The sequence below is a fragment of the Anarrhichthys ocellatus genome, unplaced genomic scaffold (genome assembly GCF_004355925.1).
Source record: "Anarrhichthys ocellatus isolate YVR2014 unplaced genomic scaffold, GSC_Weel_1.0 scaffold61, whole genome shotgun sequence".
Lineage (NCBI taxonomy): Eukaryota > Metazoa > Chordata > Actinopteri > Perciformes > Anarhichadidae > Anarrhichthys > Anarrhichthys ocellatus.
Window position 1 is genome coordinate 1,095,190 of NW_022280091.1, and position 12,837 is coordinate 1,108,026.

At 42.7% G+C, this 12,837-nt stretch overlaps 3 protein-coding genes across 3 annotated transcripts; 1 reads left to right on the forward strand and 2 right to left on the reverse strand.

Annotated features, from left to right (window-relative positions):
* Positions 1 to 424: 424 nt before the first annotated feature.
* On the reverse strand, positions 425 to 2,361 carry LOC116396884 (rhomboid domain-containing protein 2). The gene has a single exon (XM_031871828.1). It carries the CDS (start codon positions 2,080 to 2,082, stop codon positions 949 to 951), a length of 1,134 nt encoding a protein of 377 aa, XP_031727688.1. The 5' UTR covers positions 2,083 to 2,361; the 3' UTR covers positions 425 to 948.
* Positions 2,362 to 3,117: 756 nt separating this feature from the next.
* Positions 3,118 to 8,591, forward strand: chic2 (cysteine-rich hydrophobic domain 2). Its single transcript, XM_031871985.1, has 6 exons — positions 3,118 to 3,433; positions 4,507 to 4,561; positions 4,775 to 4,930; positions 5,043 to 5,099; positions 5,184 to 5,243; positions 5,818 to 8,591. Exons 1-6 carry the CDS (start codon positions 3,297 to 3,299, stop codon positions 5,866 to 5,868), a joined length of 516 nt encoding a protein of 171 aa, XP_031727845.1. The 5' UTR covers positions 3,118 to 3,296; the 3' UTR covers positions 5,869 to 8,591.
* Positions 8,592 to 8,992: 401 nt separating this feature from the next.
* LOC116396940 (uncharacterized) lies at positions 8,993 to 12,230 on the reverse strand. The gene is made up of 6 exons (XM_031871984.1): positions 11,529 to 12,230; positions 10,529 to 10,671; positions 9,975 to 10,036; positions 9,685 to 9,798; positions 9,501 to 9,599; positions 8,993 to 9,404 (listed from the first exon to the last, which is right to left on the reverse strand). The coding sequence occupies exons 1-6, from the start codon at positions 11,640 to 11,642 to the stop codon at positions 9,280 to 9,282; spliced, it is 657 nt and encodes a 218-aa protein (XP_031727844.1). The 5' UTR covers positions 11,643 to 12,230; the 3' UTR covers positions 8,993 to 9,279.
* Positions 12,231 to 12,837: the final 607 nt, after the last annotated feature.

The window sequence follows — 12,837 nt, forward strand, 5'->3', positions numbered from 1 at the left end:
GGTGGGCTTTATTGAATATTTAGTTTCATCACTTCACCATTCAGAATGTCATTCATTTTGTACCCATATGCAGGTATACCTAGTATATTGTTATGAATCTTTTCTAGTTCGATACAGTTTGGGGAGCTGAAGTCCAGTTTGCATACAATCAACAATGTGTTACATGGACAATAACATTTACTCTGCTACCCTGCACATGCTTTAATTTAGTTGTACCAGTATTGGAAATATCTGAGATCCAGCTGAAAATGCTGGATCGGGTATGAGCAATAGACAAGTCTATACACTGATCGTTTATCAGGTTATGTCATTCATCAGGCCAATTACGCTACACAGGGACAACAAAAACATGTCACCCGCCACCCAATCAGTACTACACATGTGCAACTCTCTGGAAGCGAGTTAAACGGGCGCAGTGCCGATCGGGCAGGTGCTAGCAGAGAGTGTAACGTTGAGCCAGAGATAGCAATATTTTACACACCAAAATCTATCAAACTAGATGACGAAAGTTTGATGACGTTCATTTTGTGTGTTGCATCATTCGCTGAGTCGTCGCCATGTTGAGAGCCGTTGAGAGGCAAAAGAAAATATTTTTTTCTAAAGATGTTTTGTTTTGCACACCATAGTTTATTTTCTAGGAATGAGGGGAAATTTGTACAAGATACAGGTATATTTAAAAAAAAAAAAAAATGTTTAGACAAAAGTCAGCCATAACAATTGAACGTCCTATATAAATGTCCTATAAATATACATCCAGGCAGACGCTAGAAGCCTACTGTAAAGTCAGCTTAATGAGTCAGAGCATTTGACATTTTAGAAGATGCAGTCCAAGGACAAGAGGTGCTGCAGGTGCCCACATGGGTTTAACTGTGGAAAATATAGTATTGACAGAACAGGGCTCATCTGTATGGAGTGTTTTAAAGCAATCATAAATAACCATGACTATAATTAACCATGACTATGACCATGGTCATGACTATGACCACGACTATGACCATGGTCATGACTATGACCATCACTATGATCATGACTATGACCATGACCATGACTATGACCATGGTCATGACTATGACCATGACCATCACTATGATCATGACTATGACCATGACCATCACTATGGTTGTGGTTGCAGCCTTGGCCAAAATTCTGATCTGAAGAATGTCCTTGACTTAGCCCAAAGCTATGTGCAGAGCCATGTCCATGAGCATTGAGAGGTGGTGTGGGACCGGACAGGGCACTGGTTGAATTCGGCCAGCCTTCATAAACATTGGCTCTATTGGCAGTGCCAACGCTGGGCAACGGAGCGTAAGCCTGGACCGGGTAGGACCCAGGCGTTGGATTGATCCGTGGAAGGAGGGTCTTCCTCCTGTCCTCTGTGGAAGCGGGGACAAACTTCACTCCTCTGATGCTCCTCAACAACCTAAAAGGCATCGTCTTCTCCAGCGCACCAGCCCTGGCCTCCGACATGTTCAGAAGAGACAGCCAGCCTTTCCCGTACATCCACCCGACCAGGATGCCGATGATGTTACAGGGGAGCACACTGTGAGGAATGAGGGCCGTGGTGATTATGAGGAGCACCCAAGGGAGAGCCATGGCGGGGAAACTGACTCCACACAGGAACCCTTTGGTCATTTTTGTGTGCATGGTAGTCAGAGCCACGCATGCCAGGGTCACAGGAACCAACCCCTCGGTGTGACTCTGGCTGCCACTGTCACTTTGCAGAAGATCCAGGAAGCTGTAAAACAAGCCCGTGGTGGTCGACAGCAGGAAGAACAAGAACAGGAAGCGCACAGTTCCAACACCTTTCTCCAGACTGCCGCTGAGAAACACCAAGGCGGTAATGTTCAGGAGAAGCTGGGCGGAGGTTTTGTGGTAAAAGGGGTACGTCAGCAGCCTGTGGAGGTGTCCATTCTGAAACACAGTGGCCCCGACACTGAAAACCCCCTGAGTGAAGTTGAAATATGTTTGGATGCCGAACAAAACGCACGATAAAAGTACCACAATTAGAATCCCGCCAGTGAGGACAGGAACCACGTCTTTCAAAACTTGAAGGGTCATTTTAAAGTTCTCAGTTCGTATCATCTTGCAGAATAACTCAGGACATCCGCTGCTGATAAGCGAAGGCAAAAGTTTACCTGAGGTTCAATTGTCCCCACACTTCCTAAACAGGAAGTGGCATTACTGTCAGGTCCAGACTGCTTTGCTGTGAGTCGATGTCACCTGTTCTCTGGGGCTGATTTAGGACATGATGGATTACTAAAAGGTTTACAGTCAGCAATTAACGTTTAATGTGTTCAGTCGCGGCTCTCAAAAGTAAGCGCTTAGCTAGCTTAGGTTCGTTAGTTGACGAACCAAGCTAGCCGGAAGGCTTAAAATATCACTTCTGGTCAAACATTTCAAAATAAAACGTGCAGTGACGAATAGTGGCGCATTTTGAGTAAAAGTTCAACTAAATTGCGGAGCAAATTAAAGAATCTAAGCTGTATGTAAGTCAGGACTGCAAAAACCAGATACGCATACCATGTGGGGTTAAAAGACAGTTTGAATGTAACTTATTCCAAAGATCATGTTGTCTTTTTAAGAAGAATTTGCTCAACTTCCGGTTTTGTTTATTTTATTTTTTTTATAATTATTTGTATTTCCGCGTCACTAAATACATTTACTTAAGTACTGTACTTGCTGATCATTTCAGGTATTTTAATTCTACTTGAGTATTTCCAATTTGTTCTACGTTATACTTCCCACCCACTACAATTCAGAGTGAAATGTTGTACTTTTTACTGAACAATCAATAGTATAATCCAATACTATATATATACTATAATACCACACTAAAAGAGCCATACTTTTGATACTTAAAAGGTAAACTTTGTTGATAATAATAAATACTTTGATGATATACTTAGTGCTTTAATTAAGTACAATCTAGAGTGCAGGACCAAAGAAACCAAACAACACATTTTCCCATTTAAGTGAAACACAAACACGATATTCTGCATGCTACAAAAGCTTCCTTTAGTAAATTGTATTTTTGTTTTAAAAAAATAATAATTTAGAATAAACTTAAGCACGTCTGTCCCATTTCCGGTGTCGTACGGCTACTGCGGCGGATGTTGATGTTTTGCTCCGGAGCTGGCTGAACGATGTGAACTGTATCGTCTCCGGGACGGGTTGATATTGTTTCGTGGTTGTCTTTGCGGTTATACTTGTACAATTTTCTCGGTAAAGTTTCGCTGTTCGTCGGCATCGTGTCTGTCCCGGTGTCTCTCCCGGGAAGCGCGAGGCCGAGTCGTGCGATGATGGAGGACTTTGACGAGATCTACGAAGAGGAGGAGGAGGAGGAAGAGGAGGACGAGGACAGGGCCGCGGAGGAGCAGCTCCTCAAGTACGCTCCGGACCCGGTGGTGGTGCGAGGGTCTGGCCACGTCACTGTGTAAGTGACTGACAGCACTTACGGGCACCGAGAGAGGAGCTTACCGTTAAATCACCAGCAGGTCTTTGTGGATACACTGTCCGCTAGTTAGGGTAGCTGGTGACCTAGCGTAGTCAGCTAGCCACTAAGTTAGCAGCGAGCTAACTCTGGCGAGGAGTGGCTGATTAAATTGAGCTTTCATTTTCGCTGAAGTAGCTACACGACCTGATATGTAATTATGTACATTGTCTGTACTGTTTCTACCACGTAGTGTGATTTGTTCAGCGGTATTGTTCAAGTTGGTTTGCTGGTGTTCTTGCTGTTTTAATGTTAAGATAGTTTATCCCGTCTTTTGTTCCACTCTTTCGGGACTTGAACATGGAATCGGACATTGTTCTCCACTGAGCCCAGGTAGTAGATTTTAAAGGGTCCAGATTTTAACCGTCAACTGGTAACGTTACTTCTGCCCTGTAATTAATAGCCTACTCTGAAATAAACGTACAGACCGGCAAAAATATGAACACAAAGTTGTTGTGGCAGCAGGAGCTGAAGTTGTTGTCTAGTCTAGTCGGGTATGGAGGAGCACACAGATGTGCTGGTGCACTCAAATTGATAGCGTTGAGTTATCCCATTGTTTCCCATCACCACTTCCTGTCAAAGTTTTGGTACTTCATTGAATTGTCTAAACTCCTCGTGGCTGAGTAATGCAATAAACAGAAATGTATAATAAGAAGCCGTGGACAATCACTTCTAGTTTGATTTCAAGTCTAGAGTACATGGATGTATGTATGTATGTATGTATGTATGTATGTATGTATGTACTGGGGGTTTGGGGCATCTCACTATGTATCATCTTTGACATCCTTATAATATGTAATAAGGAATATCTGATGTTTTTTTCTGTTTCAATATTATAATAATGTGTTATGGGTACATCTCAGGAAAATGATCTTGATGCATATTGGAGCAGCAATAGTTTACCCCAGATACCTGCTGGACTTAGCGGCCTGAAATGTAAAGCCTGTTTGTTCTTCACACAGTACATGTCTGTGTATGTATAACAGTCTCATGTCTTCCCCCCCCCCCCCCCACAGGTTTGGGCTTAGTAACAAATTTGAGTCAGAATTTCCTTCAGCACTAACAGGAAAGGTGAGTGTCTTGTTGTTCATTAATGCATATTAACTATGGCAAAATATCATTACAAGATTGACCTTATATTTTGTTGTATTTTCTCTGTTGGCACAAACAATGGCGCATTTGTTTATCTGATCACCAACACATACCTCAGATTAGATTAGTGTACAATTACAAGACCATTACATGTTAATATACAAACTATACCACGTGTGTTCACTTCCTCAGGTGGCACCAGAGGAATTCAAAGCCAGCATCAACCGTGTGAACAGCTGCCTGAGGAAGACTCTGCCGGTGAACGTGCGGTGGCTCCTGTGTGGCTGCCTCTGCTGCTGTTGCACGTTGGGCTTCAGTTTGTGGCCTGTCATCTGCCTCAGCAAGAGGGTGAGATACCCGTCCATGTTGCACTGGCAACCACATCTCAGTACATCCAGATCAAGCAGGGAGTCAGCAAAAGGTTATTGTGTTGTCATCTAATATCACTGTTGCCTTCCAGACAAGACGATCTTTAGAGAAACTTCTGGAGTGGGAGAACTGCAGACTTTACCACAAGGTGAGCATGAATGGATATGTGTGTAATAATACTCTACTCTGTTAGGACACGGTATTAAATAACTATCTGACCTCTGTTTTGCAGTTGTGTTTGCATTGGAGACTAAGCAAAAGGAAGTGTGAAACCAACAACATGATGGAATACGTAAGTATCAGTTGCGGTTAGATGATGATGTACAATACAAAGAAGGTTGGTTTGAGTAGTCGATCAATGAGTTTGGTGGCTTGTCAGACACCAACACGCTGCACAGGGCTTTTGCAATACTACGAGGAAAGATGTCTAATGTCGTGGTCTCATTAAGAATGAATGAGGAGCCTGTGTTTTTGTCCACACAGTGCTAATGTTGATTTGAACACTTGACATCAGGATGGGGAATAACCTGTTAATCACAGTGTTTTGTTTATCCCAAAAAAAAAAAAAAAATCCTTGATGAAAATCCTCAATTTAAATAGTTATATATATAGTTCTTTAAAAAATATTATTAAATCAACTTTCTTTAATGAATAGAACTCGTCAGTGCGCATTGAAATGTCGATTTAGAATTCAAATGTCAACATTATGAATGAAGCTTCGACATCGCCGTAAGCAATGGATCAATACCACCTGAGACACTACGGTGATGGCTACTTTGGTAGGAAGGTTGCAGCAAATTCTCTACCACTATAAAAATCTGTCCGTCGTCTCTCAGTAACAGCTTTCTCTCTCTCGTCTCCTGCAGGTAATCCTAATAGAGTTCTTACCTAAGATCCCCATCTTCAGACCGGACTAGCCCGACTGCGGCTGACCTTCGACCTCCACTGCTGCCCAGCTCCGTCGCAGAACCACGATGGCGGTCAAGCTCCTGAATAAATACCCCAATGTTTTCGTTTACAGGGTAGCATCGAACCTCCCCCTTCTCTCTTTGACCCGTTCTCCCACACATACCACACTTGTTTACCCCCAACCCTTGTTTTTGGAGTGAATTCACCGTTGAAACGCGACCTATCGGAGCGAGCTGGGGCACTTGTTAAGCCTTGCTAACCAGCACCAGCCAGTGGGATGTCGGGCTGGGTGTGGGGGGTGGGGGACCAGCCACAAGCAGCGTTATGGATTTTGGAACTGAAGCTGGAAAGTGGACTCCTAAATGGAGTCCTCTGAGCTACGACTGGAAATTGTGTCACTTGTATGTTCCCCAACCTAAGCACATGGCACAGTCAGACCATGATAACACAAACACTTTCACATCTTACCGACTGTCTCACTGGCCAACTTCACCTGCAAAAAAATACACCCCAGTGCTTTTGTAACGGTCGGTTCGGCGCTCTAGATCCTTTCCTAGAGGCAGCATAACACCAGAACTCCGAAGGGAACCTTTCATCCAAACGGACTCTGTAGCGGACGGACTGGTCTTACAGGAGCATGTTGGGGCGAGTGGCCGGAACAGCTGAACTCCATAATGTCACTCTTTCTTATCAACTACCCGACTTCCTCTGGCCTCCTTCCACATCTCTGCACACTTCAGGGTGCATCCCCCCCCTAACCCAGTGACAATCACACGCTCTTGACTGTACTCTCTGTAGTATGAATGGGTCTTTGTGCCACATGATTTACCTGGAACAATTTGTCTTCAACGGTGTGTGTGTGTGTGTGTGTGTGTGTGTGTGTGTGTGTGTGTGTGTGTGTGTGTGTGTGTGTGTGTGTGTGTGTGTGTGTGTCCAGGTGATGGTCTGGCTGCCTAGCAACTGCTTCTCAGTCGCAGTGGAACAAGTAAGCTGGAAAGAAAGGCACTAGTGATTAAGAGGAGACACCTTTATTTTGTTCCTTTTTCTTTTTAGTATCTCATGTTTTGTTTACTATTTTGGTGAAAAAGAGGCAATCAATGCTTTTCACCTTTCACTGTGTGTGTGCGTGTGTGTGTGTGTTTCTGAGCGAGCGAGAAACCTAAGCAAAACAAAAAGACAAATCAGACACGAAGAGATACTCTTTAGGATTCTTTTATTCGATGCATCTCTTTGCCATAACCGACCTTTGTTACTTTTGTAGTAATTTATAAATGAGTGCATATTATCTGCATTCATGAAATGGACCTGCATTTTTTTTTTTTTTTTTGCAAATGTATGTCATGGTTGTTTCCTTTTTGTCTTCATGGTCATGTGTCAACACTAAAGCACACAATCGCTCCTTAAATCCCACACATGGCCTCTCTTCCTTATCTGCTGACCGTGGCTTACTTATGGAAGTGTTTCAAGTTAAGGATAAGGCTTCTTCTGACAAAGCTCCCCTGTCGTAGATGCATTCAGAGGTCTGGGGTGACCAACAGTGTTGGGTCCTCTTTATTAGCTGTTAGGTAATACCAGGGTTCTGTATCATGAAGCAGGATTACTGGGGTTACCTTCATAACTGCACTAAAACAAGACCACTCCAAAATCAGGAGTGTGGACTGCAGCACTAATCAGTGTTTCTGTATTAATAATGAAAAAATGATGTCCTCACAGAAAAGGCTCGGCACCAAACGGCAGTAAGACACAGTTAGCGACGAGCTGGTGAACCTAGTGGAGCGTTTAGCAGCCAAAGAGGCAGACATTTCCCTCAGGAGCTGGTGGAGACCAAAAACTGAGCTAAAAGGAAAGAGTCTTGGACTCATCAGGTGGCCAGAAGCTTTTCTAACGAGTTGTTCATGAGTTCGGTTACCTAGCTATCTAACAATCCTGCTCCATAAAGGCCTAAAGACTATTTCTTAAAACTGTCAACATGTTCTAGAACGCATCATAAAGCACATCTCTGTTTAGTGAAACACAATCATCTGCCAGCAAAAAGAGGTGATGGCATATATTTAGCTTTTCTCACTCGGCACACCTCCATGATTTATATATATATTTTTTTTTTAAAACATCCAGAGACTGAGATTGAACAAAGCCACTTTGTTTTAGGTCACACAGCTCCAGTGATTGTATGGGTCACACTCAGGGGATTATACTTCTAACAACCACACGTAGTATTGGGAAATCTCACTGTCGGGTATGTTCCAAAGTCACAACACAAGGGGGCAAGAATACAGCGCGGATCACACATTACTTGAATAATTGTAAAATGATAATGAAAAATGCCCCATAAAACAACAGACAACCAACCATTATGTCGTCTTTGTGTTGGTTTACATGGTTAAAGACCCAAATTCACTTGATTACCACTGGGCTGCCTATTGGTTCATCAGTCGCTTTTCCATATTTTAAATCATGGTCTATTCCATGTAAATCAAGAAGTAAGGCCACATGAAGATATTTGTGGTGTGTGTGTGTGTGTGTATGTGCACGGTGTGTGCAGATGCAAATGTTCTTCGTAGATCTCAGACTGTGATTGAACCCTGCACAGAAAACGAGTCCTTTTTTTATATAATCTTGAGTGGTCAGTGTGTTTGTGTGTGCGAGGGAGAGAGATATACATGTACATATGACTCATGTGCAGGTGTGCAGATGTACAGTAATAAACTACCAATAAATAAGGCTATGAGCATCTTCCTCTTTGTGTGTTTGTTTTCCTGCTTGTTGACATAAAGTCTGTATGAGGACTATCGGTCATTCGAGGTCACGGGGAATCTAGGAGCACTGGATTTTAATTATTGGTAAGAGATGGAAGGTAGTTGTGCATACCACTTTAAAAGCTGTGCGAGAAATCACATAAAAGCTTGCTCAAACCCGACAAGAGGGAGGTTGGTTTCAGCTCAAACCTCAGGAGGCTGAACCGAGTGGTGAAACAGGAAAAGTACCGGCTGCCCTCTGTGGAGGAAATAATGCCAAGGCTTGCCACGTCAAAGGTATTCACATCATTGGATGCAGCAAGCTGGTTCTACCAGATCCTGGACAGCAGTAGGCTCGCTACTTCTATTACCCCATGTGAGAGGTACGCCTCCCGCCGACTCCCATTTGGGATAAGGAGAGCAAAATGTCTGAAACCTTGACGGGACTTGAAGGTACAGAGGTCTACGTAGATGATATACTCATACATAGAGCAACTGAGGATATCTAGGACCTGCACCTTCCTCTTCTTGAGGGGCATTTGTGAAATAAACTAGGAATAAAAAGTCTTGTTTTTTTGAAATATAACGAGAAAACAATGCAGTTGCACTTTTTTATTTATTTATTGTTTATGTAAATCAGGGAACAAAATTCCACACTTTCTCGTAGCAAAATGACAAAACTAATCAGTTCACAAACATATCAAAAAAAGCATCCAGGAGTTTTGCCACTCGATGTCCCATCTTGGCCTCTAACAAAGAGTTGAGGGCGCTGATCCCCTCTGAGGGCGAGATGTTGTCTGGGCAGATTTCTGTTTTCATACACATTCAAAATGAGACAAATCAGCTCTGCACGGCATGGTGGAGGCACAGTGTGTGTGGAGATAAACAGTTGTAGTCATTCTCACCGTAGTCCGTGTTTATCATTATGGGCGACGGCATGTGGAGACATTCTGCTTGCATCCTGAACGTCTCCACAACAGCAGGTGAGACGCTCTGATTCCTGCCTGGAAATAAAGACGTCAGAGTTGAATTGGAAGAATAATATTCAGGTCAATGCAGGGTTTGGTGACCGATAAGCAAGTTTCTTACTAAAAAGCAGAAAGCTGGTGAAAGTATCTTTGCCAGAGACAACTTCTTCATAGGCAACCAGACAGTGGGAGCAGTCAGTCGGCAGGTACACTTCCTTGAGGTAGAACGGTTGCTCTGTGAAAAACACACACACACACACACACACACGCGCACGCGCACACACACACACACACGCACGCGCACACACACACACACACACACACACACACAGGGAATAGTGTGAGTGTTTTCAATCCAGGTTTCCACTCTTAACGCATCTCTCTGATACATTGTGGCTCTTCTGCGCTCACCGATCAAGATCGTGCTGTTTTCAAAGTTCACGTTGTATGTTAAGCTGGAACATTCGCCATATCTGTGAAGGAAAAAGTAAAACATTATACCATGATAGACTCTTTAGTAAGCCAGAATCATACAAGGAATTTGTAAGGGACACTGCAATAGTTTAAGACATCATTTAAAAGATTTACAATAATATATGGTCAACAAACAAACAAGAGTATGTTAAAACAAGTATAATATTAAAGTTTCAGGTGTATATTAATAGAGAAAAGATTTGCAAGGGTGTGTCACTGTAAGACATTGTCCTGGGGATGTAGTGTCTGAGTCAGTGGGGGTCCCGGGCTTCGTTGATGAACCCAACAGCAGAATGAAGCAGGTTCTTTTTATTTGGTAATGTGGTCTGTATTGATGTTTCCCATTTGAGGGTGCTGCTGATGTCTGTGACAAGAGACTTGAATATATAGATATGTAGTGCAATTATATCTCATAAACAAGCTGCATTGTCAAGTTATAAAAAGATAAGTTCCTCTAGCCTTCTGCTGCGACAGTGTGGGTGGGGACTTACATCCTCTGAGTCTGGAGTAGATTGAGGACGTTGCTCTGGGCGGTCGTAGTGACGTCCAGCCAGGCGCTGGTCATCAGGTGGCCCAGGGAGCGGCTTCCTGGGAGGTCAGAGCTCCCCCCAATGTACATCCACCTGCCCAGCATCTGAAGCACACGCAGACACAGAGTATACACACACGTCAATGTTTCTAAACCCGCGGGGGCCGGGACCTCCTGTGGGCTCGTGGGAGATTTCTGAGACGTAGAGTTATTTGTTACACTAAATCCGATATGTTTTAATTAATACATCAATTGGAGTTCCCTCCATGCTCTGATCCTCAAATGATGCAATATTAAAATGTCTGTAATTTCAAGTTTGGTCTGAATAATTTCCTGATAAACTACAAGACATTTTCTCAAAAGAACTATATAATTTGTGTTGTAATTATATAGGGAAATACAGTTCCCAATAATAACAATTTAAAAAAAGATAAAGGAATATTTACCTACTTTTTAATGCCAATTTTATTTTAAAGACGTTCATTTTTGTCTTTATAATTTGCACCATACTACATAGTCATTTCCAGGTAGCACCCTAGGAAAGTATTGAGAAATAAAGGACCTGTAAAACAAAGTGTTATCTGAAACGTTTTGCCAACTTTTCATTTCTGGGGCCCAGAAACCTGTGGGATCTAAAAACAAGTTCATGGTCCAATAAAGAGACAGCATGGCGCAAGTACAGCAAGGACAGAGGAGTCGAAACATGGCAGGTTACTGCCGTTCACTGACACATACACTTTGGAAAGGCAAAGTCTTATTATGAGCTTTCAACAGCTGTAAGCTTTTAACGCCTGTGGTTAAACGGTTAGACACACTGAAATAGTGCATACAGATGTTTCGTTCATAGTAACAGGATTCATCAGCATCGAAATACACCTGATGAAAACCAGAGATGTTTTTATTGCCGAGTTGGAATTAAACCGAGATACTGAAGATACAAGGTAAAGTAGAAGTGCACTCACGTATTCATTGCTGACAGTTATGGGTTTCACCAGACCGTCACAGCCGCTCAGAGGAGCAGAGAGTCCCACTGAGAGCAGACTCAGCACCACAAAAGCAGCAACGCACTTCTTCATCCTCTTGATGTCTTTCTCCCCTTTCCGTGCCTTCGTGCTCGGGTGAGTCTCTTCTCTGGCTGCCACAGGCCTTATAACAACGGTGGCTGCATCTCACCAGCGTACATTGACTTTTCTGTGAAGTGATGTGAGGGGGGGGGGGGGAGAGAGAGAGACTTTGACCTGTTTAGGGAACTCACTGAATCTTGATCCAATCACATGTAACAGTAGAGGCTATTATGCACAGCACGTGTGCACATATTACCAGTGATGGAGAACATTTTCACATCATTTACTGTCGTAACAGTAGCAAAACCACTAAAATACTCCGTTAGAAATAAAGGCCCTCCAGTCTTGTGATTCCTTTGTTTCCTACCTCGCCTGCACAGACTTCGGTTTACTTTTAATTCACGCATGTGTGTATATTTAGGTGTAAGCGTGTCTTTGTACAGTATGCACGGTCAGTGAATGTTGTAGCAAACATAGCCGACATCTTTTGTACATTTGTTTTGCTGTGCAAACAACAAAAGTACTCACATTGCACAATGAGAACTTATGCAACTGTTACATTTGAAATTCAGAAAAAAAAAAAAAAAAAAAAAAAAAAAAAAAAAAGAACTGTCAATTTGTAATAGTACTGGCAATTGAATATTTAATATGAAAAATAGAACAGTAATACAGTAATTAATCTGTTTACAAGGTAAATAATGAACTTTTCATACTAAAAGTGTTGTGGATGAAATCACAACAGCTACTGAGTCTGAATGTCATTTGATGGAAAGGAGAAAAAAAAACTCTTCCAGACCCGAGATCAAATATTTGAGCCAGGATGGTAGAAATACTGGGGTCACAAGTCCAAATCCCCCTCCCCAGCAAAACCATCTGGATTGCAATATTTTCAAATCAAATGTTGATTTGAAGTTCACTTGAACTTTGTCCTCACCTCCTGATAACCTCCGCAGTGCTCTGACGGTTGATCCCACAGAGAATAGTGACCCTTTAAGAATGTGTTGAAATGACACACATGTAAAGTACACACAACAGCTACCTGATGTGCACATGTACAGGAAAGACCTTCACCTGTCATATGAAGCCGTGTAGAAAATACCTTTCGCAGCAGCATGGTTATTCATCAAAAACACGTTCCTTTGAAGTCAAATTCAAAGAGAAATGCTGATAATGCATTTCTTGGTGGGGTTATGTTAGAGATCTTTTC

Excerpts from the sequence above, each read along its gene's own strand:
- LOC116396884 (XM_031871828.1), bottom strand. The coding sequence starts at position 2,082 with ATGATACGAACTGAGAACTTTAAAATGACCCTTCAAGTTTTGAAAGAC.
- chic2 (XM_031871985.1), top strand. The coding sequence starts at position 3,297 with ATGATGGAGGACTTTGACGAGATCTACGAAGAGGAGGAGGAGGAGGAA. Across the intron at positions 3,434-4,506 it reads GGGTCTGGCCACGTCACTGT|GTTTGGGCTTAGTAACAAAT; the intron begins GTAAGTGACTGA and ends CCCCCCCCACAG. Across the intron at positions 4,931-5,042 it reads TCATCTGCCTCAGCAAGAGG|ACAAGACGATCTTTAGAGAA; the intron begins GTGAGATACCCG and ends GTTGCCTTCCAG.
- LOC116396940 (XM_031871984.1), bottom strand. The coding sequence starts at position 11,642 with ATGAAGAAGTGCGTTGCTGCTTTTGTGGTGCTGAGTCTGCTCTCAGTG. Across the intron at positions 9,600-9,684 it reads CACCAGCTTTCTGCTTTTTA|GCAGGAATCAGAGCGTCTCA; the intron begins GTAAGAAACTTG and ends CTTTATTTCCAG. Across the intron at positions 9,405-9,500 it reads AATGATAAACACGGACTACG|AAATCTGCCCAGACAACATC; the intron begins GTGAGAATGACT and ends GTATGAAAACAG.